Here is a 27,725-nt window from a genome sequence, read left to right as displayed (position 1 = left end):
TTTAAACAAAATGTCCATGTTGGCAAAGGCCTTGAGTGATGGATGTACTTAGTGCAAACCTTGACTTAGGACAAGAGAAAGAAGAAAAAAGTACATAAAGGGATCTTAGAGTTTGCTGATCTTTATTTCTCCTGTTGCAACAGAAGGGCGCTCTCAGGGTCTGTGAATGTTACTTGGCATGGAGAATGAAAAAAAATGAATATTTGATGTGAGTAAATACAAGCCTTTTAGTAATTTTCTGTTGCTCAAATTTAAGGCATGAATAATGCTCAAGGAACTTTATCATTTTCTTAGGTTAGTGCTTGTGTAGGTGAAAGGACACCACCCAAGGAAAAAAATGTTGGGGGTCCTCCGGATTATAAACGCCAGTATCTCTACCTGAGAGCATGATAAAAGAGCTTTTCGGCTTTTGAAGAACAAGACTAAAAATGGGTGTTTTTCTGAGGATGAGAGAGGGAAGACAAAAGGTATAATGTGTTATAATGATAAACTAGTTCAACATTTATCACTCATGCTTTGTATCTGGAGCTCAGGGCTGGAGAGCCGATGCCTTTCCCCTTGGGAAAAACAATGATAATTACATGTAAGGATCTTCATTTCAACAAAGTCTTATTTTAAGATCTCAGTGTACTTCAGAAGCATTAATCAGTCAGACCTTAAAGCACTATTTAATACATATGTTTTATGTGGGAACTAACCAAGAGAGACCATTCTTAGATTTGTTAGAGGCCCAGACTGAAAATTGAATTTAGGACATTTAAAGTCCTCTTGTTATTTTTTACTTAAAGTAACTTCATCTTTATGACTATGATACATTCAAAACAAAGCCTTTTGACTCAATGTAATTTCTATCAATCTTAGATGCATTTAGAAAGGCTCAATATGGAGTTTATAAGGGTAAACCTAAAAAGGAGGCTGATAAGGCTTAAGTTAGGGAGAGTTACAAAAAGAAGAACCCGCAGGTTAGAATAAAATGCTAGGCTGACGTGGGGGTGACAGGCCAGAGGTTAAGGGACTTTCTAATCTTTGTGACCTTTAACCCTGTAATGGGGATGGGGTGGATTCCTGAGCCAGGCCACATGAAGCTGATTCTCTGTGTCTATCCACACATCTCTCCAGACAATCTAAGGATCACATTTCTGGCCATTTTTCCAGCTATAATGGCCACATGTCCACTTGAGAAAAGATCTCTGGCCTTCGGCCCATACTCAAGATCTGCACAAGTGTCTGAAGCTTCAAAGATAAAGAGAAGCCGACGTTTTATAGGTCTAGGGAAAAAAGGGTATGCTAGAAGCAGGGCACTCGAGACATGTTGGGTTTATTATTTCTATTGCACAATTCTCCTCCAGGTCAGACATTGATAAAGTCAAGCGCACCAGAAAAAGCATATTTACCTCATATTTTCTTTCCTGTGTACAGTCACATACATTTCGTAGACTCTCCCTTGGGGAATGGCCCCAGCGGGAATCAGCAAGCTTACTCCTGAATAGCAAAAGAGAAAAGCAGTCACATAAGACCTATGAATCAAAAGGAAACTTCACAGAATGCCTTTGAAGCAAGTGAAAGGGAATGAGGAGATTTTGTGGCCATGCAGCTACAAGCCTGCTTTTTCTCTAAAGACATGTAAATATTCATAGCTGCCCTGCTTTCCGTCCTTATTGGTCTTATTTGTTACCACAGCTCCCTCTGAACTGTTCTGGAATTACTCAAAGGAATGATGTAATTTTTTAAACTCTTGTTTTATTTAAGGAATAGACAGATGGTTTCACTGTTGTTTTCCTTGTAAAATGAGGGGAAAACCAACAACCGCTCTTAAAATTTCAAACAGCTGTAATGATGCATCGTTTCTAATTTAAGAAAAAAAAATCCCCACGAAATTCAAAGTCAGGGAAATGCTAACCTCAATAATATCAAAAAACACTTATTTCTGAAATATCTGGCCGGCATCAGTGTTTTTCCGTAACAGAATAATAATTGGTGGAGAACCTCTTTCATCACACATAACTCTAGAAAACGAACAAACAGACAAACTACGACTAGTTTTTAGTCAACGCAGGTCAGGAGGGTGTTTACTCAGTTGCTAATGGACACCATTTTGTAGGACTAGGGGATCACGCTTTGTTCTAAATTCACTGGGCCTATCGCAGTTCTTTCCCATTTGAGCTTGTATCAGAATCACCTGCAGTGCTTGCTAAAACACAGATTACTGGATCCTGGCATTTTTGACTTATAGGGCCTACCGAAGTTGTACTTCCAGAAAGCTGTAGGGTGATGCCAATGACATGATGCCCGTGGACACACTGTAAGATGCCCGTGGACACACTGTAAGAACCACCAGCCTGCATCACTGCGGGATCATCACAAAGAATAATTCCAGGTGGGCAACAACCTGTAGACACCCGTCTTTGTGATTTTATTCCAATAAATGCAGTTTACTTTCAGCTCACTAAAAACTGACGGAGCATCGCTGTGAGTATGGTGTTTGGCAGTACTGTGAATGCCACGAAGTAAAAGACAGTGTTCCTGTCTTTGAGTAATTTATACTTTAATTAGCAAGGGAATGGAATATGCCAAATGAGCACAGGGCAGTAAGGAAACTTGCCCGACCATGTTGGAAAGTCTCAAGAATGAAGAATGGAGAGTTCAGGAGGAATCGTTACTCAGAGGCGTTTGTGTAACCGCTTGGAAATGTTGAGTCACGGCCTTCTCGAGAAGGAAAGTCACATAAAAGCTCAGTGCTGTGGGAAGCGCAATGTCACAATAGGGGACAGGATGGTTTGCTGAAGCACACAGTGGAAGCAGGAGGGCCACATGTGAGGTTACCAACCCTTGGTAGTTTTTTATTTTTCCTAATGGGAGCAATAAAATGTACCTTTATGTTACAGGGATGAGATAAAGCTATGAATGTAAAGTGATAAGAATAATGCCTGATGCAAGTTAGGTAGCTTGTTATAAAGTAATGTATGTAAATCACCAATGCTTAGGACATAGAAAGTATTTAATACATGCAACCTCCCTCCTTTCCACTTAAGAAGCCTTTATAATAATTCATATATGAAAAAGTGACAGGTGTGAAAGTGGGAAGGAAAGGTAGAATCCAACAAATATCATGAAAAAAACCTGCCTTGAGAATATATAATGTTTAAACAATAAAAAACAATAGAGCATATTTTGATCTATCCATCTGATAGACTTTTAGAAATATATTTTAAATCATGATTTTAAAGAGTATACAATAGCATGAGAATTAAAGAGAAAAAGGCGAAAAAAAGCATATATAACGTATAATCTCAGCTACGTAAAATGTATAGATAAAAGGAAAAATGAGATTCCCGTAAGTATTTTAATTTATTAAAATATACTTTTAAAGGTATGGTGTGACAAACTGGCAAGGCATTGAAATAAGGGACTGAATAAGAGAAAGAATCAAAGATGAGTTCATATTCAGATCTGCAGACCAATCGGTTCTGTACATTATTTGGCTGTATGGCTATTTTTACATTATATTATTTTCTTATGCCACATGAGGACTTCAGGTCAATCAAATTGTTTCTTATTGCTGTATTGTCAAAAGAGCTAAGGTAGAGTCACAGAGGAATCCCTTAACCCTCTTATGGCCAATAGATAAAAACCCATTGCTAATACCGATAAATGAATATCAAACATTAATCAAACATTATCAGTCACTAACTTAAATTTACCATTGAAGTCCTTTATGGCACTTATGCTGTAGAAGCAGGTAACTAAATAATAAGCTGAAAACTCAATTATACTACAGATACACACTACACATAATGAGGCTGTGATTCCAGAGAGATTGATCAGAAGAGGGAGCGAGTACCTTACAAATACCTTGAGGTGGAAGATCGTATAATAAAGAGTTAAGTTAATAAATGAAGATTTGATGTCTACTATGATGTTCTCTGATCTCAAAATTAGTATTCTGAAGTATTGCTTCCTACAGTAAATTGGAAGTGAACCAACTAATATGTTTTCTAATTAATTTGTCCTTTTAAAGTGTGATGACAACGGTGAGCACTTCTGGCTTGCCGTTGCCTTCTGAAGCTCTATTAAAAAGAAGGTCAATGACAGTTCCAAATTAAATCTTGGCAGAAAGTTGTGAGTATAATATTTCTAGAGGAAGTGTTTTCCGAGTTGGCTGGAGGAAGATGAATGGTTTCGCTGATTTTGTCTGAAGTAATGTTGATCTACATCAAAAGTAGATTTGGGTTAGATTAGGCTCCAACTAACTTTTCAGGCCTAATGAAAACAAACAGATAAAAAAAAAGATTTGGGTACAAACATACGTTCTCAAGATCTATGTGATTTCAACCTCTAGGAATTACCTGAATTGGGAACAATCAGGTGACCCCCGAGAGAGTTGAAGGTGCCAAATGCAGTACAGGATGGATCCGTCTGCCTTGCTAGACTCTGATTCTTCACGTTGAGCGCCTCATTCTCCAACAAAGATTGGGTCATCTGAGGAGACAGCTTTGATGCAAACTCAGACAGGTCATCTTGAGGGGTGACAGCACCGGAAGTGTTGTACACTTTGATTTTCAGGTTGGGCAGTGGATCCAGAATTGGAGAGTTGGTCATTGGGATTTTGTCTGAGACATCATGCAAGGCATAGACAGGTCCTCTATACATGGCGGCAGCTGATGTGAGGTCTGGGGGTACCACCAGGAGATCTGAGTCAGAAAGAGAAAGGAAGTCCATTTGCATTCTCCATTCAGGTAACTTCTACTAATCAGGCTCACCTTGGTACTTTCTGAGCCAAACACAAATGAACAAATGAATATTCGAGATGTTTAGACTCTAAGGTTCTGTTGAAAACAGGGCAATGAGATAACTACAATCCATTTTTTTATTGGCTACAAATTAGGAGACGAGTTCATTCTGTATTTTGCCTTGAAGTCTACTCATTGTTCCTAAGGTATTTAGCTATTTCAACAGATTGAATTCGAAGACAGTGATCTGCATTCAATGACTTAGGTAATAGTTTTCCTTGTCTATACTGGATTTGAGGTCATCTGTAGACCACTATATTCATAGCTATGCAAGCTGTATTGTCAAAAGGCAAAAAAAAAAAAAAAAAAAAAAAAATGGACGGGGATGTAGGAAATCAGTCAACCAATCTGTGTATTCTTTTAAAGTAAAAGTTTAAAAGTATGACATAGAAACCTGTTAAGACAAAAAAATGATTTGTGCATCTTGTCACCTCTAGTTTGTTATATGAATGAAGTCAACAGAGTAATGACCCTGATTTTGTCTGAAGTAATGTTGACCCAAATCCATGTCTTTATGGAGCTAATGCTCTGGCTAAACTACATGACTTGAAAGTCCGCGATTTTGGCACCACACAGGGATGCTGGTCACATGCATACATCACAGGTGTGGAGTGCAACGTTAACTGACCTTGTCTCGCTGCCTTGATGTTCACAGGCTGAAAGCCTCCATTGAGCGCCGAAGAGTCAATAATATCAGACTCAAAGTCACGATGATTCTTGCGATACACAAATAGGGCCACAACTACAGAAATGGCCAGGCAAACTATCACAGCTATCACAATGCCAACATACAGAGCGACATCATCTGAATCGGGAGCAGCTGGAGAGGACAAGGAAACATTGGACCAACTGCTTAGAGAAATTTCCCACAGATCACATACATATTGTCGGTAATTTTTTCCGACATTTATTGCCTTTTTTATAGGTTAATTTCAAATCTATTTCAAAAGCTATATAAAACGACTGTGGCCTTTCAGTGGAAAATTATCTCTGATTTCTTTTTGTTTCTCACTCTGCATCTACCCACCCACTAATCTATCTTAAATTGGGCAGCATAACAGACCATTTATTAGAAGGCATAAAAAGAAACTGGAACTAAAACCATCCCAACCCATAGGGGAAAAAAAGTTCATTACTAATTTCAGGTGGAAAAGTTTGGAAGGCTGCTTTGAATTCACTGATAGTTCTCTAAAAAAATAAACATCAATATCCTGTTAGAAATATCTGGCATGTTCTGAATCTGTATATTTATTGAATCAGAATATGTTTTTAAGTATCATTCAAGTCAAAAGGTTACTTCCCACAAATAACATTCTTCTCACTTTCCCCTAAATCAGTGAACAGATGGGTGAGAACGGTATATGTAACTAAGCAAAATAAATACTAGGAGCAAACACATTGGATTTTAAAGATGTGCTTTCAGAAGATTTGGAGAGCAGAGGTCATTGTTGATAACACCAGACTTTTGATACAGATTCAGTATTACCTCTGAGAACTATGAGGGTCTCATGGTCTCTGGTCAGCGATTTACATTTAGCCACTTGTTACCGAATCAAAATGTCTGTATGGTGCAGAGTAAGATAAAGGCCTGGTTCAGTGATCATAAAGGTCAGACTACCCTAGAAGGCAATTGAGCATTTGACCAACACAGTGTGCAATCGGTCGGGAGATCTGTTTCTGGGTAAAGCAAGAGGGCAATTCCTGTAAATGTTCATCTTGCCTTGGGGGCATAGAACATACTTCGCTCCAACTGCAAAAGGTGATAGAAGCTGATAACTGAAACAAAACGAACAAGATTAAACCTTTCCAGAACCCCACAGACACCTTTAAGTCTCTGTTTTTAGTATTTTGTGACCCACAAAAATTTTCAGCAGAGGTAACCAAAGTTTCTCCACTCACTATAAAAGAGGTGATTTTACACTGGTATTGCAAATAGTCAAGAACAACCTTTTTGTGCTCAATTTTATATACACGTGCAGTTTGGAGGAAGGAGTTTTCAGATATGTGAGTCCCATGGCCTCCTAAAAGCTGAAGAGCCCCTATTCTGTCCACTACGACTCACAGCCACATAGTTTATGTAGGGGAAATGACTCATCGTTTAGATTGCCAGTGGCTCACCCAAACTCTTGTGTCACGGTTTCTTTGACACGTTGACAGTTTAAAGGGATTCCCTGTTAGAAACTGCTCTCTTTCAGCATTTTGTGTTTAAATATACTCTATGTGAGAGACATTTCTTTTTTAACTATTATCTTTCCCAAAGTTTCCAGAATATCAACTTTTCCATCAACTAAGTCAATATTGACAGATCTTTCCAGAATTCTAGTGACAGCCCAAACACTCTTGGTTGTATGAGCACTGCTTTCCAAGGGCTGACTGGATGTTGCTGCTGGGTAATATCTGAGGTCCTGCAGCAGTATTCTGAACTCCAGCCAGAACATTACATCTAAATCCTTAGGGTTTTACTTTATCAGGCTATAATTACTTACCCAACATTCGTGCTTCCTAACTCAACAGATCTGCATTTTCTCAACCCTTTACTTTTTAGCATTTGAACCCGGCCCTTTATTAGATCAGCACATTTCATGATATGGTTTGTCAGCTATTGGGACTGAAGCTTTGAATGGTAGACTGATAGATTTTAAAGCTGGCAGAGGCTTGAAATGACCCTTCTTTCTTCTCCTCGGTGGTGAAAATCTAATTTGTTTTTCATGTTAGAATATATTAGGCGCCTATTTCCTGTGTGCACATCTGTGATCTAAAGAAAGGTAAACTTGAACTGGGGGCAATAACGTTAAATGATTATTCAGCAACATAAAAACTAAACATCAAACTTACAAGAAAATCCATATTCATTCTGGGTTCGCTGTTCAGTTGAGATAGGATAAAGGAAACCTTGAAAAGAACAAAAAAATGAAACAAAAATGGGAACAAAATCAAATTAATGAGGGAAACAAAATAAGAAGCATGAAAAATGGTTTAATTAAAAGAAAAGGAAAAGAAACCTGTGGTCCTTTAAAATTCTGGTTCAGTACAGAATTATGATTTTGCATCTCCTGTCTGCTCTGGAGCCTTACCAAGAATTAATAAGTAGGCAGATTGAATTTCAGAGCAAAACTGGTCTCGAGTCACTAACTTTGGAGTGCTTAAAGTCTTTCTTTTATTGAGCATAAACTCTAATGGATCTAATTTATTTCAGACATCAAGGGTCATTAGCATAAGGAAAATCTTTTTTCCTTATCCCTGCCATATGCTTTAATTCCCAGGACATATTCAGTAAGGCTCTAAGCAGTTTTTTCTTTTTTTTTTTTTTATTTAATCATAACAGCTTGCTCTTGGTCTAATAGAACTAAAGAAGACCTGTCATCATTGGTCAAAGGTTAAATACCCATTTGCTGAGCTGAGCTGAGCTGAGCTGAGCTGAGACCACCCTTCCTCCCTCCATCTCAAATCCACCTTTTGGATTTTTGGTTGTTTCTTGTTCCTCCGTTTAATAGGAATCCAATAGGTTTTGCCCAGGGACTGAGCAGTTTCTCAATGCAACGGAAACTGGATGCTTTTTATTTGAAATCACTCAAAAATCAATAGGGCCTAGAGGTTATAAGGTTATTTATTTCAGGGCTTCAGAGGAATAGTGTAAATTGGGAAAAATAAAAACCTCATCTCAACAATAAATGCACAGGTAACACTAGCCTTTTTTATTTTTCTTTCTTTTGAGTATATTCTAAGATATGAAGGAAGATGATGGTGATGATGATGATGATAAAAATAATGTCAAGAAGAAGGCTGGGGAAACATTTTAAAAATGTGGAATACAAATTTAAAACTTTTAATATGTAAAAATTTAAAGGTATAACTTATAACTGGTACCTCCAGTTTCCTAATATTTAATATTCTATAACATATGAATTGATCAAATGATACAGCGCCATTTGGATTAATCAAATGAAGATGACACGAATTAAACTTCCTAGTAATGCTCAAGGGCAAAAACTGTAGAGAATCTGCAAGAATCACAATTAATTTGCTCAAAATTAAAGGTCTGTAATGCTCTAATACCAAAGGTAACTCTAAATCGTGCCTTAGGTAGATCTTCTGTAGTTTGCAGAACACTCAGCTCTTATAAGCTATTTACCTATTTGGGGAAGTAATTCAGGAGAAACATGCCGTGCTACCTTAATGAAAGAGAGGTTTGCTGTAGCACAGACAAGTTTGCTCTGAATTAATTTTTAATGCTTTATTTTAGAGCAATGATTGCAACCTCCTACTCAGTTTTATAAATATTATATTTCTTATTCCAGTTGTCTGAGTCCATGTATTAGGTTTGATTTTCATTTTTAAACACTTCTGTCTAGTAATAACCTTTTTCCATTTGTATTCTGTGAACTCAGTAAAAGGACATCTGGGACATATACAGGCACTAGAAGAAAGGTTATTTATTTTGAAACCTAAAGATGTAAGACAATATGAGTTCACTGCTAGCAGAGGAGAGGAGGTAACTGATGTCATCATTCTGGTAGGGAAGGTATTAAGGAGAGGGGTGTCAAAATATTCATTTCTTGCAGATTAGAGGGCCTGGCAACAACTGTAAAATAGGATATCTGGGGATGGTCCGTTGTTCATCTTGAAAATTTTGATCACAATCAGCATGGGCCTGCTGGAGTACGCAGAAGAATTGTATCTGAGAGAGGGAAACAGAGATATAACATGGTCTGAAATTTCTCCCTGTGAGGCAGTTCTGGGTTTGCCTTGGCTTTTACCTCTACTTCCCAACAGAACGCCTGTTTTTGAAAGCAGACCAAGGAATAATAAATAAGGAACTTTATAATTTTGCTTTTAATCTCAACTTTCCCATATTTATGTAGAGCTGGACAACTCAAAAATATTTTGGTAATTTATGGCATTCATCTGGGACTATATTTCATTCTAGGCACAGAATTGGAACTCATTCATTCATTCATTCACCTAACAAATACTCTTGAAGCCTATTATATACTGGGTTCTATTCTAGGCACGGGGTACAATGACAAACAAAAATGGGAAATGTCCCTGCTTGTGTTCTAGTTTAGCGGAAAATAAGTAAAAATAATAAATAAGATCAACTCAAATGCTGAAAAATTTATTTTAAGAGATAGAAAAAAAGAATGTCATGTGATTGGAGATAAAGGGATGACCACCTTAGGATTTCAGGGAGCAATTTTTTGTTGAAATGGGATTTGAGCTGAAACTTGAACGTGAGAAAGAATCAGCCAAGTTGAAATCATGAGGGACTGATGCTCCTCAAAGAAGGGCCGTGAATGCAGAAGTCCTGACATAAAAATGGAGGGGTGCCTGGGTGGCTCAGTCAGTTGACCATCAGATTCTTGATTTCGGTTCAGGTCATGTTCTCACAGTTTGTGGGATCGAGTCCCATGTTGGGATCTGTGCTGACAGTGCACAGCCTGCTTGGGATCCTCTCTCTCCCTCTCTCTCTGTTCCTCTCTCTCTCTCTTTCAAAATAAAATAAGTAAACATTAAAAAAATGGAGTGGGTGGAGGGAAGCGATTGAAAGGAAAAGGGAGGAGGCAGGCTCAGAGGGGTGAGGGGTAGCCAGGTCCTGTAGGCCTGGTGGGCCAGGATGAGGCATTTTGATTTTATCCTAAATGAAATACAAATCCCATGATCAAATGTAATTTTGAAAAGATTGTTTTGGTTTTCCTATAGGTAATGGAGAGCAAAGGGAGCAAAGTGACAGGGCTTTATGGATGGTTTCTATGACACGTGGCTTGGGAGATGTCTATCAATAGGTGTATCAATATAGTTGATAAAGTGTTTGCTTTGAGGTTGTTCCAAAATAAAATAGAAATTAAGAAAAAAAATGGAAGTCTCACCACTAGTTATTCCTCATAGCCATTTAGGGCCAATCTAGCCAAACTGTTATTTTCCTACATGGGGAAATTTAAAACAGACCAGAGCATTAAGTATACCCACTAATGGTTCAACACCCCAATTTATTCTGTTATGGAAACACTGATAAAGAGTTTTTGGAAGGCAACTCTATAAAACTTTTTCCATCCTTTTCAGAACACTTCTGCAGCTACAGAACTAAAACATCACTTAGGAGGCTGGAAATCAGAAAAGAAGGGGATTACTGTTCCATCCCCTAAACGAGGGGAACACAGAATCACTTTCTAGAGTTTGTTTTTATGCTTCTCCATCTGATCCGTCTCTCACGGAGCAACAGGGGACATTTTCCTCGGCTAATGAGGTGACCCTGCTGAGAGCGGTCCTAGCAATAATGAAAAATAACATCTCTGGCAGAACACAGTGCAAAATAATTGTTTTTCGTGTCCCAATCAACAGCCTGGTTCATAAGTTAGGGATTTCAGTTAACTTTCCTATTACTTGAAAGTAAGGCCATCTGAAAAGGCACCGGAGCTGCTGGCCAAGGCAGTGAAATGGAGCTTTTCATTCTCATGGACTTCAGATTACATCCTCGCTCTGCCGTTTCCTTAGCTGTGAGAGCTTGGTCAAACTGTTTCACTTCTCTACGTATCAGTGTTCTAATCCATGGAAGAGGACACGGATCCTTACTCCCACAGAACTGTGGAAAGGAGAAATGAGACTTGTAAAGGGCTGATACACTGCAAGCAATTGATAAATGACAGCTCTATCAATGTCATTAGGATGTACACTGTAGGAACAGTAAGACTCTAGGTTCTTTTTTTAAGAAAGATTTTTTTTAAATTTTTTATTTATTTTTGAGAGAGCAGGAGACAGAGAGCAAGTGAGCACACACACGCACGCGCGCGCGCACACACAAATGGGGGAGGGGCAGAGAGAGGGAGACACAGAATCTGAAGCAGGGTCCAGGCTCTGAGCTGTCAGCACAGAGTTCGACGTGGGGCTCGAACCCACGAACTGTGAGATCATGACCTGAGCCAAAGTTGGATGCTTAACTGACTGAGCCACCCAGGCGCCCCAAGACTCTAGGTTCTTAAAGGGATTCTATTTGTAGATCAGCTCAGCCCATTATTTAATGAGTGACGTTAGCGAATGTGTTTGAATTGCAGGTTCCCTAGTTATTCCAGAGACAAAGAGCCCAGTTTTTGTGAGAAACCATAAGCAATGCACTTTTTAAAGTAGTGTATAGTCTTTCATGCTCTCCTATGAAAGAGGTTTATGGCCTTTGTGGCTTCTGGCATCCATGCAGTGGCATGTTTCAGAGGCAAATTTCCAGGGCCAGAGTGCAACTTGATGCTAAAACAATTTCTCAACCAGAGGTGGTGCCACTTCTAAAGTGGGGGGGAGGGCGGTGTTTGGAAACGGGGCAGGGCTGGTATGTTTTGGTTGTCATAATGATTAGGGCGTTGTTTATGGTATTTAGTGAGTAAGGGCCAAGGATACTGAATGTCCTGCAATGGGAGGAACAGCCTAAAGAAGAACTGTCTGGAACAAAACTCACCTCCATCGGTAACAACTTCCAAAACCTTCTGTCTTGGACTGAAAGATGGAGCAGAGGCCCCGGGCTCAGGGGAGGATGCAGGACTTGCCCCACTGGTTGTGGGAGCCCGAGTAACTGCACCTAGGGGAAGACACCCCCACAGCAGTGCTTCCGCCATGGGAGATGCTCGTGATCTACGACCTTCTTTTTGTTAAATGTAATTTTAAAGAACATAGATCTTTCAATGGAGAGATTTTCTTGATCTGGGAGAAAAGAGATTAGAAGAAGTCTGATTGTGGAGAGAAACTTTAAGTGAATTCTGAAACTTGAAGCAAGTTGGAAACAGTTTGAAAACCGAAGCAAGAGTAGGATGCTTTTTTTTTTTTTTTTTTTAAATTTTTATTTGTTTTTGTTAGAGAGAGAGAGAAAGCACGTGAATGGGGAGGGGCAGAGAGAAAGGAGACATAGAATCCGAAGCAGGCTCCAGGCTCTGGGCTGTCAGCACAGAGCCCAATGCAAAGCTCGAACCCACAAGCTGTGAGATCATGACCTGAACCGAAGTCAGGACGCTTAACTGTCTGAGCCACCCAAGCGTCCCAATAGTTAGATGTCTTGAAGAGTTAATGAAATGCTCCTTATTCTAGGAAACATCTTGTAATTGCTCAAGACACCATTTTAGGGGTTATTTAGTCCAACCTTTTTCAGATTAGGAAACTGAGTCCCAAAGGTGAGAAGTGATATTTTAAAGTAAGCAGAAGTGTTGAGATTAAAATTTGGCTTCCACTCAATCATCAATTATGTGGACAGTGTGCAAGTTATGCATTGTAAGACTCTCCGTGGCTCCATTCACAGCTGTGTGGGCTGTAGATATGGATTGTTAATATAACGGTTTTCCAGCTGATGGTGGTAAAGTGACTTGGGGAAGGAGTGACTTTTTCTAATTCTCACAAGCTCATCCTCTAAACTAGAGGTGGGGTTGCCCATATTTTTCAGCTGATGTCCAACTATTATAAAAGATGAGAACCCATGCCCAAGTATCTTAAAAAAGGAAGTGAACTTTCCTTGGTTTTATACTGTAGGAAGTAACATCAAGTACTTATCCTTAAGTACATGGCTCATAATCATGTAATAATATGTCTGAACATAGCCTATTTGGTGTGTTTAAATTTGGGAAATTTCAGAAACAAAGCCAGAAACTATACATAAATCTTCATTTCTCAAATAAACAGCAACAGCTTTGATTTTTCTACTCTTTTAAAAAATTTTCTTTTCATGTGATCGAGATAATAGACAAGAGCCAAAATGATGATGAATTTATGATTAGTTTTTTTTAAGAAAGATAATATAAACTGTTTTTATAAGTAGTATACTAAGAGAAAAATTATCAAGCAAATATGCTGATGTGAGAAATGTCAGGACCTCTGAGCATCACCGGACAGATTTAAATTCATCAAAATCAAGACTATGCCCTTTTTTAAAAAAAAATTTTTTAACGTTTATTCATTTTTGAGAGACAGAGAGAGACAGATCATGAGCGGGGAAGGGGCAGAGAAAGAGGGAGACACAGAATTGAAGCAGGCTCCAGGCTCTGAGCCTACAACACAGAGCCCGACGCAGGGCTCGAACCCACAAACCGTGAGATCATGACCTGAGCCGAAGTTGGATGCTCAACTGACTGAGCCACCCAGGCACCCCAAGTCTATGCCCTTTCTAACTCCCAGGAGTTAAAACAGATCATTGATTAGAATTTCCTATCCTAACCCCTTTCTATCTGCATACTAAGGAGCCAGAGCATCAAGTGGTGAAGGGACTTGCCTAACATCACAAGGCTGGTGAACCAGAAAAGCAAGGGGCAGATCCCAGTTCTCCGGCAATAGCCTCAACAGTCTATGTAAGTACTGTCCAGGCATTAATTAGTAAATTCAAATGAGAAGAGACAAGGATGTAATAGGAAAGGGCTTGATATGTTCATGGATTAATTTGCAATTCAGTTGTTGAATGAGGTAATGCTAATTATTTAAACTCTAAAACACCTCTTCATTGGAAACATTATCATCGATATTCATGGGAAAGGCTAAAATAAGATTTTCATGCCTAAATGAAGCAACTTCCAGGCTACACCTTTTGTTTCAAGAGTGGGGCAAGCTAAGAGGCACGCTGAACTTGGGAGTTTCGACTCTGATGTAGTTGGAGAACCATGCTAGAATGATGGAGCTGTTAATGTATGATAATCACATTGTATTTGGCACAAAATGTTACAATAAGTAAATATTTAAAGAAGAAACATCATTCCCTTCAAAAAGATGCCAACAGGAAAAAGGAATAAACACCAATAATTGCAGGGACACTACACATCAGAAGAAAATCATATTTTAAAACAACAAAAGCTGACAACCACCTGCTTCCAGCATCCAAGAGCCCACGTGAGAAAAAAGGTTTAGTACGACCAGAGCCAGATTTGGGTTCTTACCTTGGCCCTTATGCTAACCTGTGGGCTGTTTCAATTCTATGCCTCGATTTCTTCTTTTGCAAAATAGAGTTCTTATTAGAGGATTAGCAAAGGTTTGTAAGGTTATTTGTAAGGTTATTATTTGTAAGGTTATTGTTGTAAGGTTTTTATTATTTGTAAGGTTATTGTTATTTTTAAAATATTTTTATGTTGAGTTTAATTAAATTGAAACAAGTCATTTTGCTTTAGGTTGGTCAGCAGATCCAGTAGCTTGGAGTCAGAAGCAACTTATGCCAGGGCCTGAAGTCAGTACATTAGATGGAAAGTGAATAAAATTAAAATTAACTCTGAAATTTCTTGAAGTTAAAATATATATGATGCAGTAATTTTTTTAATGGTTCAGTAATTTTTATGCCCTCCAAAGTTTGAGAACCCCTGAGCCGGATTTAAGGAACACTCTAAAAGGAAAGCCTAGATGTAGATGTCTGGGAATTAAAACTCTGTCTTCAGATTTGCTATCAAATCTCTAGCCAAAAAGGAGATAGATGGAGTTTTGTAAGGTGTTCTTGCTTGCCCTCAAGATTTTTTCAATATATTTCAGTATGGAGCTGCTTCTATGACCTTAATACATGTAAATAGATTTTATGACATCACCAGGATTAACTAGAATGGAGGATTAATTAATATCTTACAGGGGGGCTATTATGAAAGTTATAAATATGATGCAACTCAATTGTAGTTTATAATATCATTAAGTGTGCTCTATAAAAGTACATGTTTTTAAATCATCAAGTTTCCGGTTAGTTTTAGCATATTTATGTATCTGAAGTATACCAAACCATTTCATAAGCTCTGTCCTCATTTTTACGATCCTAGCATTGGAAAAATCTTTTTTCCCCATGGGTTCTTCCCTCTCCTTGACCTGGCTGCTTGGTCTTTATTTTTGCCAGTGGCTTTACACACAGCCAAGATATGTGATTTTTCTCACATTTCTTCTGATGCGAATGTTCATATTAAAAACCTCAAGGGCCATTCAAAACAAACATGTCCAGATTTTGTTTTTTTCCCTTTTAGGTTGGTTCTTATCTAGCAAGCCCATCAGGACTGCACTAATGATGTCAGAGGTCAGGTCTGTCAAAGACACTCATGGTCATTTATTATAATTTACCACTCTTCTGAGGGTTTATTTATTGACAGGGGCTTAAGGAACTCCAAATAAATGAATACATAAATCCTAGGACATGACAACAAAAATTGAAAAGAACATTTGCTTATCACTGATGTCAGTTATCTAAATTGCCGTGGTAATTCCCTCCCCCAGCCTTACAGGACAGTGCCTCAAGAAACTCATCTGCAGTCCTGTTCCTATGGTAACAACCACGCCCTTCTGAAATTGAACAGCAGGGAATTAACATCTCAGGATGTAAAAGCCTTATCTCATGACTCACAGTAGTTGAAGAAGAAACGTCTGAAATTTCACCCAGCAGTTGAGTAAAATCAAACCCACAGATCAGCTGCCTAAGTGTTTTTAACGCAATAGACCCTATGCTCATCAATGCTTCTGAAGAAGAATAAATTATCAAATTCAAAGGCGATGATGCTGTCTGTAATCTATGGTAGGGGAGACACATCTGACAGAAAAAGTAAAACGAGGAAGAGTCCTGAAGCAAAGAGGCTGATCTGTAGTATACATCACTCTATCTGCTGGATTTTTAGGCAAAAGGAAAACGTAAGCAAAAGCCCTGGCTCTGGACCTTCGTGACCTTGAAGGAATCTACGCTTTGCTGTGGTCGTGAAACGTGGCACCCTTCTTGATTCCCTTGGAGTTTCCTTTCCATCCTAGAAGCTGAAGACCTTGCACTTGTCCTCTTCCACTGATTTGTTTGGGTCCCCACAGGTGTTCAGCAGGTTTCTGTGGGCTGAACTTTCTAACCACATCCCTGCTTTCAAAAACAGGAAAATGTTTTACCGGAAAGGAAAAACGCTAAAGCAAACCACACTCATGACACCGGAGACGGCAGAGCACTGTGCTGGGCAGCTAGTCCACGTACAGAATATTTATTTGCCAGCTGGGACACCACGAGTATCAAGGATTATACAAGCACAGCTATGACATCAACTGCTTCCAAACTGTAGATAAAAGCACTCACTGTCTGACACTCACATTATGCTTTCCTATCAAATTGCTGTGTTGACAAGAATCTCACTGAAAACTGACTAGTACCTTCTCAAATGCCTGCTGTGGCGGTTATAAACACATCATTCTAAAGTCAAAAAGAGACTATTTGTAAGGTAAAGTATTTCCCCACAATAAATGCACCTAGGATTCTGAAGGTCCTGGTATGCAGTGTGTCCACACCACAATTTACAGAGTTCTGCCACTTTGTCTGTATGTGAGAATTAATGGAAGAGCTGTGTTACATGCAAATTTTTTAATGGGTAGAAAGTGCTAAATTTGCAGACTGCATAACATTTTAATTTCCCAAAGTCAGGGAGTTCACTGGTGCAGACACAATTCTAGGCAGTTCTTATTTGTAAATTGCTATTTTAAATTTGTCTACTGTGCCATAAGCTCTCGTCAGAAAGAAGAAGTAATTCTAAATTCAGATTTGAGCTGTTACACATCCCAATGTGGGACTCCAATCTTCATATGGGATTAAAAACTAAAGTCCATAGCTCCTGCCATGTAATTATCGGAGTATGTTCATAAATATAGATATATAAAACACTACTTCTGGACCAAGCTGCATATATAGTTTTGGATTGCTGTTTTCTTTTCTTTTCTAAAGTGTTTATTTATGTATTTTTGAGAGAGAGAGAGCGAATAATTGTGGGAGGGGCAAAGAAAGAGAGGGAGACACAGATGTAAAAGCAGGCTCTCTAGGCTCTGGGCTGTCATCGCAGAGCCTGATGTGGGGCTCTAACCCAGAACCATGAGTTTGCGATCTGAGAGAAGTCAGAGGCTCAGCCGACTGAGCCACCCAGGTGCCCCTGGAGTGCTGTTTTCTAAAGGAAGAGGTAAGCATGGATTAAAGCATTATATGCCAACCATGACAATGTAGATCTTACTACAAATTTATTATAGAGATTATAAAAGTTAAGAGTAATTGTATTTCAACTTCAAAGGTAAATATTGTCATTGGCTTATCATTTTTGGAGATTTTCAAGTGCTTTTTTCTTCTTCTGTATTTCTTTTTCTTTCTCTTTGTCCAGTGTTCTCTCAATCTCTCTGTCTCTGTCTCTGTCTCTCTTTCTGTGTCTGAAACCATTTTATATGAATCCCATTTCAAAAATGTACTGCAGAACCAGGGGCTGCTTTTAGATAATTTTAGAAATGGTATAAAGAAACCTATATTTGCAGACAGCACAATGGACCTTCCAATACTGCCTTATGAATAACATACAGTATTCTATAGCATTACTAAGTAAAATCAGTGTAATCTGTTAAATTTCTCATATGGAGCATGTGTGTTTAGTTTTTTCAATGGTGAAAAACACACCAAGTCTACCCTTTCTTATTTGATATGATCCATACCATTTAGCATACCTAAGGTCTCCAGTTTTTCTTTTTTTAAAAAATTTTTATCTATTTTTAATGAACAATGAGCTTATAAGCCAAAAAGGTCCAACTTCTTTCTGGAATAATTGATTCTGATGTCTTCCTTAATAATTTATTCCAGTGAAGTAACACAATTTTTGGAAGTTCTTAATTTGAATGTAGGGTCTCCAGGATAGGAACTACTTTTTCATCCCAATGAATGTATATCCAGTGTAACATATACATGATATACGTTACACTTCAGTATCAACTAATGTGTATGGATGGCCTAAAAAATTGAGTGGGGCTTCTGAAATTGCTTAAAGACCATGACCTTGTTTCACAAATGAAATTACACAGCATCACATAATGAATCCAATTCATCAAACAGTTTACGAATAAGTGTGCTTGCAAGGACAGAGTGATATGTATATAATAGGCAACTGGGAAATAATGTAAAACTATAATTCAGTTCCAAATCCCCATGTCTTTGAAATCCTTTTATTTATGCAATTGATTTACTGGCTATAAGTAATTCTTGCCACCCAGGGTTTTATACAACTAGGGTTTTATGTGAGTGTTTTATGCAAATACTATTTTGGTAATCAAATTTGAATTGAATCTAATTTGAAGCAAGGGGACCAATTTTCCAGGACAAGTCAGTGATATTGCTACATCTCAAATCCCAAGATTCCTGCTTCCAGGATCATGCAGTTGGTCTAGCCAATCTTCAACACCTCTTTTTTTTTTTTTTTAAATCATTTATAATTATAAACATAATGAAAAGCCAAGTATAAAGCAAATGGTGAATAAAAAGCACATTGAAAGAGAAAAAAATTACCTGTAATCTCACTGGCTAAGTATAAATGCATACATTTTATTCATCTTTTTCCTGAGCTAACTTTTACATAGTTATGACTACATGCATGTATAAATCCATATTCTGCCTTTCCATGTTAAGCCATCATGAACATTTTAGTGGCTGTATGATATTCCATGTTATGTAAGTGCTCTAATACTGGATTTTCAGGGTTTGCATTATTTTTTTACAATAAATTACAAGGAATTTGTAATATATTTGATATATTTGGCATATATCTTCTTAGGTTTTCATATTAATTGCTTAAAATGTATTCATTAAAGTAGGATTACTGGAACAAAGGGTATAAACAATTTATAATTTTTTTTAATATTTATTTTATTATTTTATTTTATTTTATTTTATTTTATTTTATTTTATTTTAAAAAATTTTTTTGTTTAACATTTATTCTCTTTTGAGAGTGAGAGAGACAGAGCATGAGCGGGGGAGGGGCAGAGAGAGAGGGAGACACAGAATCCGAAGCAGGCTCCAGGCTCTGAGCTGTCAGCCCAGAGCCCGACGCGGGGCTCAAACTCATGGACTGTGAGATCATGACCTGAGCTGAAGTCGGACGCTCAACCACTGAGCCACCCAGGCACCCTTATTTTTGAGAGAGAGAGAGACAGAGCGTGAACAGGAGAGGAGAAGAGAGAGAGGGAAACATGGAATCTGAAGCAGGCTCCAGGCTCTGAGCTGTCAGCACAAAGCCTGATGCAGGGCTCGAACCCACAGAAATGTGAGATCATGACCTGAGCCTGAAGTCCGATGCTTAACCGACTGAGCCACCCAGGCCCCCCTAGGGTATAAACAGCTCTTAACCCATATTGTCAAGTGGCTTCCCCAAATAATTATAAAAGTTTATATTCCCATTTAACAAAATATAAGAGACTCCACTTCACACATTTGTTAACATTTAGCATTGTTACACCTTTAAAATACTCAATAATCTTATAAGAAACCTCAAAGACTTTGATTAACAATTTCATTTGGCATTGGGGAAACATGTATTTTCTAAAGTGTCTTAAACACAAAACTAGGAATGCGAGAAACAATTTAGAAAACTTGTGATTAATTATTCAATAGAAAATTAAACATTCTAAAAACTATAGAGTCTAAGAAAAACAAAAACCTAAATTAAAACTATGAGTAAAACCAATCTCTGATATGTATTATTTAGGAATAATGGGAGATGGAAGTGAATCAACAATAGCCCAATTAAATAGTCAACGCTATTGACTGAACATTTTATTTATCTATATATTTTTAATGTTTATTTATTTATTTTCAGAGAGAGAGAGAGAGGGCAAGCAGGGTAGGTGCAGAGAGAGAAGAAGACAGAGAATCCCAAGCAGGCTCCACACCAGGAGGAATTGATGTGGGGCTCGAACCCACAAACTTTGAGACCATGATCTGAGCTGAAACCAAGAGCGGGATGTTAACTGACTGAGCCATCCAGGCGCCCCTAACTGAACATTTTAAAATAAAGTTTGAACTATACTCTAAGTTCTACTTCTTATCTTTCATATCTTTATGAATTTAAGTATAATCCAGTATAAAACCAGATTTTCTACTACAATTTTGAACTTCCATTAACAAGTAAATTTATTTTTACTTTGTTTTAATGTTTGTTTATTTATTTATTTTTGAGAGAGAGAGAGAGAGAGAGAGAGAGAGAGAGAGCAAGTGGGGGAGGGCCAGAGAGAGAGACACAGAATCCGAAGCAGGCTCCAGGCTCTGAGCTGTCAGCACAGAGCCCAAGGCAGGGCTCAAAGTCACAAACCACAAGATCATGATCTGAGCCAAAGTTGGACGCTTAACCAACTAAGCCAGCCAGGTGCCCCCTTAACAGGTAAATTTAATTCATTTACATTACTACCCTTGATATATGATGATCCTTGGTATATACAGTCTCTTTTTAAATTTTTTAAAAAAATCTTTATTTATTTTTGAGAGAGAGACAGAGTGTGAGCAGGGGAGGAGCTGAGGGGAGGGAGACACAGAATCAGAAGCAGGCTACAGGCCCCGAGCTGTCAGCACAGAGCCCGATGTGGGGTCTGAACTCACAGAACCGCGAGATCATGACCTGAGCCAAAGTTGGATGCTCAACCGACTGAGCCACCCAGGCGCCCCGATACCATCTTAATTATTGTTTTCATTTACCGTATTTTTTCTTTTTTCTTGTTCATTTCCTGCCCTTAAAAGTCTCATTTTGAATTTACGAATTCACCTTTTATCTGTCAGTATTAATATTTTAACTGGTAAACTTGAATCTAACTATATGGAAATTAGAAACATTTAACTTTGATCACACTTTCCCATATGCTGTGTTAATGTTGTCCATAACTTAGTTTCTTATTTTCATTTTATTTTCTGCCCCTTAATTGGTCTCTCTCTTGTTTTTAAAAAATCAATTTCTGTTTACAATATTTTTAGTAGTCTACTCAGTGAGAGTTTGTGAGTAGTAAGCCTTCTCCATCTTGATTGTCTGAAAAGCTTTTTAATTTTGTTTTCTTCAGCAATTTGGATTTTCTCATTCTATTTTACATGTGTTTTTACTTCCCTTTTATAAAATCACTTACTTTATCTTCCCTGTATTCTGAGATGTTTCATAAGCTCTTCATTCCAGTTTACTAATTTTCCCTCCAGCTTTATCTAAAATTGCCTCTGATCCGATTTTTAACCTCCCCCTGAGTTTTAACTTTCAATTATGTTTACCTTTCTAGGCATTCCCTTTGATTTTCCCCCTAATCTGTTTACCCTTTTTTACATATTCTATTCTTGCATTTGTGCTTATATTCCTTTTAAAAATACAGTTTGTGTTTTTCCTTTTATTTACTTTATAATCTCATTCAGATTGTTCTGTGTCCATGTTATGAGAACACTAACTCAACTCTGATGCATGCTCTCTCTTGCAGCAGACTGTTCCCTTGGGTGCTGTGAAACTGTGTATTGTAATCTCATTTTCAGGCTTGGGCTACTTTTGTCATAGACCAATGCACTTGGGTTGTGGGAAAAACTCAACAGAATGGCTTGTTGTTTGCTTCTGCTGGTACCCTAGAAATTTCACCAATTATGTTAATTACTTATCTTTTGTTTTTTAGTCCTTTAGTACTATTGTATCTTAGATTCCGTGGCAGATCTGGGTGTAGTATTGTGGTTTTACTATGGGTTTTATTTAAGTGAAGTCTTAATTTTTATTTTCTCTGCCATGAATTTTCCTGTGGCTTCCCTGGGCTGGTGGGTAAAAAAAAATCTAGTTATTTTTCATGGTGGGAGCAGTCATTTATGCGACCCAGCTTTATTTAGGACTCTAGCTTTCAACTCTTGGCCTCTGGCTTTTGCAAACCCAGGGCCTCTGCCTCTGTACCAAAACTAAGACTCTAGCTCCCAATCCTTAGGATCCACACCCCTGTCCAATGTCCTTCTGGATTATTCTGGTATCCACTCATGCAGTTACCCCTCTCATTTTGAGTTCCTACTTTATTTTGAGGATTTATCTTTCTTTTGAACTTGACTCATTCTCTCTCACACACATATACAGACACTCCATATGTGTGTATATGTATGTCCTTTAAGTTTTAATATTTTACCTAATATTTCTACATATTTTGAGTCAAAGGTATTTGTATTGATGGAGATGATTAAGGAAGAAATGTGACTGAATATGACTATTTTGAACACATTTCTGAATAAACATTGAGAGTAATATATTGTATATATGCCACATTGTTCTTAAGTATCAATGTGGCTTTTAAAATAAACTACCCTATATTATCTAGGCTTCTGAATTCTACTGATCTCTATTATGCACTCTGAATTTCTCCCACCTAGCTGTGTATGTCTACATATATATATATCAGAATCATCTGTATACACCTTCAACTAGGAATACAATTTCAGAGGTTGTATTGTATACTTTGTTGAGTGGTAACTAGCTTTATTTTGAGATAATATTGCAATATTGTTGAAAGGCTATTAATGCATTGAAGACACTAATTCTCCTAAAGTAAATAAATGCAAAATTATAATTCTTAATTGTCAAGTACAACTTTTTGGCTATCTTTTCTACTTCCAGTCTATTTCTTTCTTTTTAAGTTTATTTATTTTGAGAGAGAGAGAGAAAGTGTGCATGTGTGAACTGGGGATGACCAGAGAGAGAGAGAGAGAGAGGGAGAAAGAGAATCTCAAGCAGGGCTCTGCACTGTCAGCACAGAGCCCCATGCGGGGCTCAATCTCACGAACCAGGAGATCATGACCTGAGTTAAAATCAAGAGTTGGACACTTAACCAACTGAGCCATCCGGGCTCCCCATCCTATTTCTTAATTATAGACCACGTCTCTCTCGCAAGCTTGGTACTTTCACTATTAGAAAACCTTTCTTTTTCAAAATGAGTGCCAAGAGCAGTATTATTTCTTTGCAAGATTTTGGTGCAATGTTATGCCTGAAACACCCAGCTTACTGGTAAGTAGAAACTGTAACTTTCACTCTAGAATACTATAATTACACAGTGTAGCACTATCTTTGTGGTTTTTATCACTGAGGAAATCAATAGTACAGACTGCAATTTTCTGTTGCACTAGAGTAGATAGATATAGGAGAGCAGATGAGTTTGACTTAGTAGGGGCTGTTACTATAGTAAATCAGAATTGTAAAAGGAGATAAACAGGTTTTTTTTATCTGATTTTAACCCAAACACTCAAATGTTTCACTCTAACAAGGGATCTGATAAAATTAAAAAAAAAAAAAAAAAAAAAAAAAAGCAAACAACAAAACTCCTCATGTAGCCTTGTTCCTGTTCCTGATTTACATAATCACTTCACTGCCATCATTACTGACAAATACCCAATCATTAAACAAAAGGTTCTATAAATGCCATAGGAAACAAGCTAGATGCTAAAGGGATGCTATGTCATGAAAGTCTTAATTTGAATGTTTCATGTTTGTATTTGACAAATGTCATAATTTCATACGTGTCATTTTGTGTAACCAATTAAAGGCCCCAAGTTCCATCTTTAAGCATCGTATTTCTGGTTAAATAGGTTGCTTTGGGAATTTAAAAATATGCACAATAGAAGCAGTAGGTGTTAAATCACCCAAAGTGGAAATATAGACTTGAGAGAGGGAGAAAAGGAAAGAGATGAGAGAGAGACACACATGGAGAGAGAGTTCAAATATTGCCACCTTTTGATCACATGAATCAATTTGTTCACCACTAAAGGAAGGATATTAAATTATAAAAATATTTAAAAAAAGAATGACGTGGTGTGTGCTATGTTTTTATTTTAATCCTCAACTCAAAGTCACGCCTAGAGGAACAAACCCTGTATCTCTGGATAAATGGTTAGGAAAACAGCTATATTCTTTTCATTCTTGTATTTCTAACACAAACTTGGTGAGATGCACGGTAGCAGTCTGCAAATCATAACCAGAAGCTGTGCTTTATACTCAGCAGCAGCCAGTCCTCAAAGAATGCAACATACTGTGGACAGAAAAAGAAGAAGCCTGTTGGATTTTTATTCTGTGTCAGCAACATAATTACTTATTTGTATTTTAAGTAAGGTTTCTTTTTAAAGGTCCTTGTGTATATAGACCCTGGAAGGTAAACACAATTTCATAAATGTGGCGAAAGTGAAATATTTTATTCTTAAACGACAAACACAAATACATCTACACAAATATATTTGGTTGCCTGTATTCTGCAAGCAATTTGTAATGTGTTATAAGAAATGTCAACATCTGGCCGCTATTAGTTAAGATCCAAGGATAGCACATTGTTTGATCCATTCAGCCGCATAGGCGTGAGATCAGAACAATTCTTAATACCTTACTTCATGGTCATGTAAGATGGTAAATTTTGCACATCTAAGGGCTCCTCCATTAAAGGGGTAAGAGTTTGCAAGTATGGACATCAAACTATCAACTCATTAAGAAAATCTAAGAAACAAAGCCATGAAAACTGGGGAATATTTCTCCTATAGCACCCATTATATTCCTGGGCCAATCTTCTACACCTGGTTTTAAAATTTTTGTTTTATTAACATTATTTTCTTTGAACGAACATTAACACAAACCTCAAATTTTCAAGGGCTTGTGGACATGTTCCCACCAAGCATTTGTTGTAAATTGGTAAACTGCAGGACCATTTCCTGTCCTTTAGATATATTTTACATTCATGGACACTGGTTCAGTAACGGCCATGAATTAGGAATAAATAGCTTACTTTTTTGAAGTCATGTGATTCTACTATGAGTTGCTTAGGGTGCCCTTTTATGCATTCTAATAAAGCTGAGTAAAGGCTCCCAGGTCTGGAAAGAATGATAGTTCCCCCATGGAAATGACTAACTCACTCTTTGCTCATGAGAAAGCAATATTGTGTATGTCATTTGTTAACCGGACAGTTATTATTCATTCGAGTTCCTGGGAGATTAGTTCTTTGAATTCTGAGACAGAGCTACTATATTGGTATATTACTGCATTGTTTTTGTTGTTGTTCAGAATTCTTAATTTCTAATATTTCCCTCCGAGAAATTCAAATGGTTAAATATCAGGCCTCCCAACTGCTGTTTGCTCAAATAGACTTACTCTGCATGCACAGCCCATCAGTGCAGTTCTTGGATTGCAAGACGAGGCCATCACAGTCCTTGCCTCCGTTCTTGGGGGCTGGTGCCGTGCACTCCCTCCTGCGCCAGTGTGTGCACTCGGTCCCACAAGTAGACCACTTGCTCCATGAAGTCCACCTGCCATCCACTGTCACACACACACACACACACACACACACACACACAAAAACCAGCATAAGGTCAGAGGGAGAAGCAGCTGCTTGAGGGGAGAAGGGAGTAGAACTCAAGTATATAAAACGAAACAAAACAGAACAAAACAAAACAACAAAACAGAAAACTGAAGAAAATGTCCCATCAAGGAGTCCTGCATTCATGTCACCTGCTGGCAAGTAAGCACGCTCTACATGCATTGTCAGGGTTCTGAGAACTTTTCTTACTGGGTGTGTGACTGTTTCCTTACTGACCAAGCAAAGGAATGCTTAAAGGGACACACAGAAAGCAAAGTTGTCACCAGGAGCTGGTGAGGACTAGGAGGTACATAAAGGTAGATCATGATGGTGCCCTTTTCTCTATTAAAAGGGAAGCTTTTGGATTTTATATTGAAACTTAGGGGACGTCTTTTTGAACCCAAGATTTCTTTGCACATAGTGTCATGTGGTCAGTGCAAGTAAACCTGTGTAAGGATATGGAGAAGAGGTTGGTACAATGGGGATACATATATCCACCCAATGACCAATCCATCCATCCATCCATCCATCCATCCATCCATCCATCCATTTATCCATCCATATCTATCTATCTATCTATCTATCCATTCTCTATCCATGCCTTACTTTTTTTTTTTTAATTTTTTCATCCAGGCAGCTTGATGCTGTTCTGCAATGCTTTGCTGAAATGACTATATTATTTTCCACTTATTATTTGATGATTCCATTCCATTATTGATGATATATATATTTCTATTTCTATTTTACAATTAATATTTATACAGATTCCTAATTTTTTGCTGTGACTCAGTCATTTATAACTGACTAACTTTCTTTCTAATTTTTGTGTCTGACTTGTCAGTAATTTCAATGATACCAAGCTATCTCTTTTAAAAATATACAACTTAAATCCTAAGTTGAATAAATACATAGTAAGTCTCACTAAAGTCACACTTAAAATTCATTCTTAAGAAATTCTTAAATAAGATAACAATATTGAAAAGTGGTTAAATAAAAAGTTTTCCTGAAATACATAATTATGATTATCTAGAATTCAATATAAAACAGTGCCAAAAATCATTTATTGAACATCTAATATACACAATATCTTACACCTACATATTCATAAAAATTACATTAATTTTAATAACCTACACAGTTTGGAAAATCTATATGATTTCATATTCAAATTACTGTGTAAATATATTATGTATAATGCGTATGGAGATATAAACATGCCCATATGAAAAAAAATGATGAAAGCATCAATATTTCAATTATACAGAGTTGGCTGTATAAGCAACTCCCAGCTATTTGGAGAAAATACATTTGCTTTGACCTAAACCAGCCCAAAGTTTACACACACACACACACACACACACACTTCTATCTCAACTCAAAATACTCAGTGCCTTTTTAATTGTGGAAGTCAATATCTAGATAAAATATAAGAGACTACAAGGTAAATATTGAAATTTTAAACCTAGCTAAGTGTCAAGATTTGTTACATTAATAAAATCTCTCAAAGGATTCAGTATGGGATACTGTTTGGATATTTGAGAGTGGACACTTGGGAGTATAAAATATAGATTATATTTTTCTACGGTTCATTTCTACAACCCATCTCTGAGAAAGTTTCTTTAAGGGATGAATAAGACAAAAGGTAGGCAAGATAAAGGGACGTAAGGAGATTGTTTCTAAATCATGAAAGCACAAAAAAATAATAAAATAAAATACAAATAAATAATGAAATTGAAATATAACAGCTACCCAAGGAATGCACTAAATTTATGGATTATTTCAAAATAATTTTAGCTTAAATTTTCAATATATCATATAATTAAACATTTTAGTTGATTTTGGTTTTGATTTTGGCAATATTAACTTTAATTTGCCTAAGG

The 27,725-nt window shown here is 37.4% G+C and overlaps 1 protein-coding gene across 2 annotated transcripts in view; it reads right to left on the bottom strand.

Annotated features, from left to right (window-relative positions):
* Positions 1 to 27,725, bottom strand: part of UNC5C (unc-5 netrin receptor C) — a 359,471-nt gene that overhangs the window by 43,690 nt on the left and 288,056 nt on the right. The window contains exons 7-11 of one of the 2 annotated variants that reach the window (XM_019463841.2): positions 25,641 to 25,805; positions 7,626 to 7,682; positions 5,419 to 5,610; positions 4,347 to 4,691; positions 1,395 to 1,482 (exon numbers count right to left, since the gene is read on the bottom strand). In XM_019463841.2, coding sequence (XP_019319386.1) covers positions 1,395 to 1,482; positions 4,347 to 4,691; positions 5,419 to 5,610; positions 7,626 to 7,682; positions 25,641 to 25,805 — 847 coding nt within the window. The remainder of the gene's footprint in view (positions 1 to 1,394; positions 1,483 to 4,346; positions 4,692 to 5,418; positions 5,611 to 7,625; positions 7,683 to 25,640; positions 25,806 to 27,725) is intronic. The other variant, XM_019463843.2, reaches the window with a different exon arrangement.

The sequence above is a fragment of the Panthera pardus genome, unplaced genomic scaffold (genome assembly GCF_024362965.1).
Source record: "Panthera pardus isolate Hobbes unplaced genomic scaffold, ASM2436296v1 HiC_scaffold_13, whole genome shotgun sequence".
NCBI classification, from domain to species: domain Eukaryota; kingdom Metazoa; phylum Chordata; class Mammalia; order Carnivora; family Felidae; genus Panthera; species Panthera pardus.
Note: the sequence above shows the minus strand (reverse complement) of the source record. Positions and strands in the feature narration are given on the sequence as shown.